Source organism: Oryzias melastigma, linkage group LG13 (genome assembly GCF_002922805.2).
Source record: "Oryzias melastigma strain HK-1 linkage group LG13, ASM292280v2, whole genome shotgun sequence".
Taxonomy (NCBI): Eukaryota; Metazoa; Chordata; class Actinopteri; order Beloniformes; family Adrianichthyidae; genus Oryzias; species Oryzias melastigma.
In genome coordinates, this window is record NC_050524.1 from 25381667 (window position 1) to 25382658 (window position 992).

General features: G+C 41.9%; 1 protein-coding gene across 1 annotated transcript in view; it reads left to right on the top strand.

The window, feature by feature from the left end:
• Window positions 1-992, top strand: part of LOC112136408 — a gene marked incomplete in the record, with an annotated part of 6860 nt that overhangs the window by 3467 nt on the left and 2401 nt on the right. The window contains 1 exon segment of the mRNA XM_036214713.1: window positions 405-466. Within this exon segment, the coding sequence (XP_036070606.1) occupies window positions 405-466 (62 nt within the window).

Sequence of the window (992 nt, forward strand, 5' to 3'; positions counted from 1 at the left end):
GGTTAGGTGTGGAGTTTTAAAGGGGCCATACATGATTTTCTTCAGCCTTTCAGAGTGAACTATATCCACATATATGATCATATTTTACCTTTGGAGCACTAAAACAAATTATTTATGAAACATTAGTTATATTTCGTGAGTTTTTTCCCACCTGGAAGTAAAACAACTCGATTCCTGAGGCTCCGCCTGCTGCTGTGTGTGGCTGCTGCCCATTTCATGACGTCATCCCAGAGAGAGCAGCATGTCTGCATTTCTCCCTTAAAAATAATCCAAACTTCTTCAAAGATGGATGCACATGAGCTGCATTAAGGTCATTTTTGCATCAATCTGCACCAGGTGGTAGATTAAACATGTGAGTTCAAAGGGTCCTGAGAACTTGTTTGAGTTGTTTGTTGTTTCCACAGCAGTGAGAACTCAGCGCTGACCAGTAGACTTACAGTTTCCTGGTCATGTGACTCAGCTGGAGGTTTGTCTGCCATTAGGCGTGTTTGAGATCCCCAGGCGCTGCGCAGATCGCCTGGATTGCTGTGCATGTTGGTTAGTTTCTTGCACTGACGTCAGATGTGCGCCGTCACCAGGTATCGCGAGAAAGAGGCAGGTTCAAGGCGCCTTCCTAAGCCAGTGCAGCCAGAAAATAGGTACTGCGCTGGCTGCATGCCGCCTTGATGACTACAAAACAATGCATTGTGGGAAACTGTGTCCACAAGTTCTTGTAGTTCAATGTGAAATAACTGGCGCTAAATTTGAAATAATCTGTGGTCATATATGTTATTGTTGCCTCTAAAACTTAACTTTAATTTAATCGTATTTATTTATTTGGGACAGTGCTCATGCAATGAATCCTGCTGCTATTTTATTTACAGTTTTACTCTTAAATTAATTTTTAAACATCTTTTAAAGACATAACAGCACAAATCATACTAGGAGGAGTGGCATATTAACTTTCAGACGAATGGTAAGGACAACCCCCAACTCCTTGATCTCGTACAGTC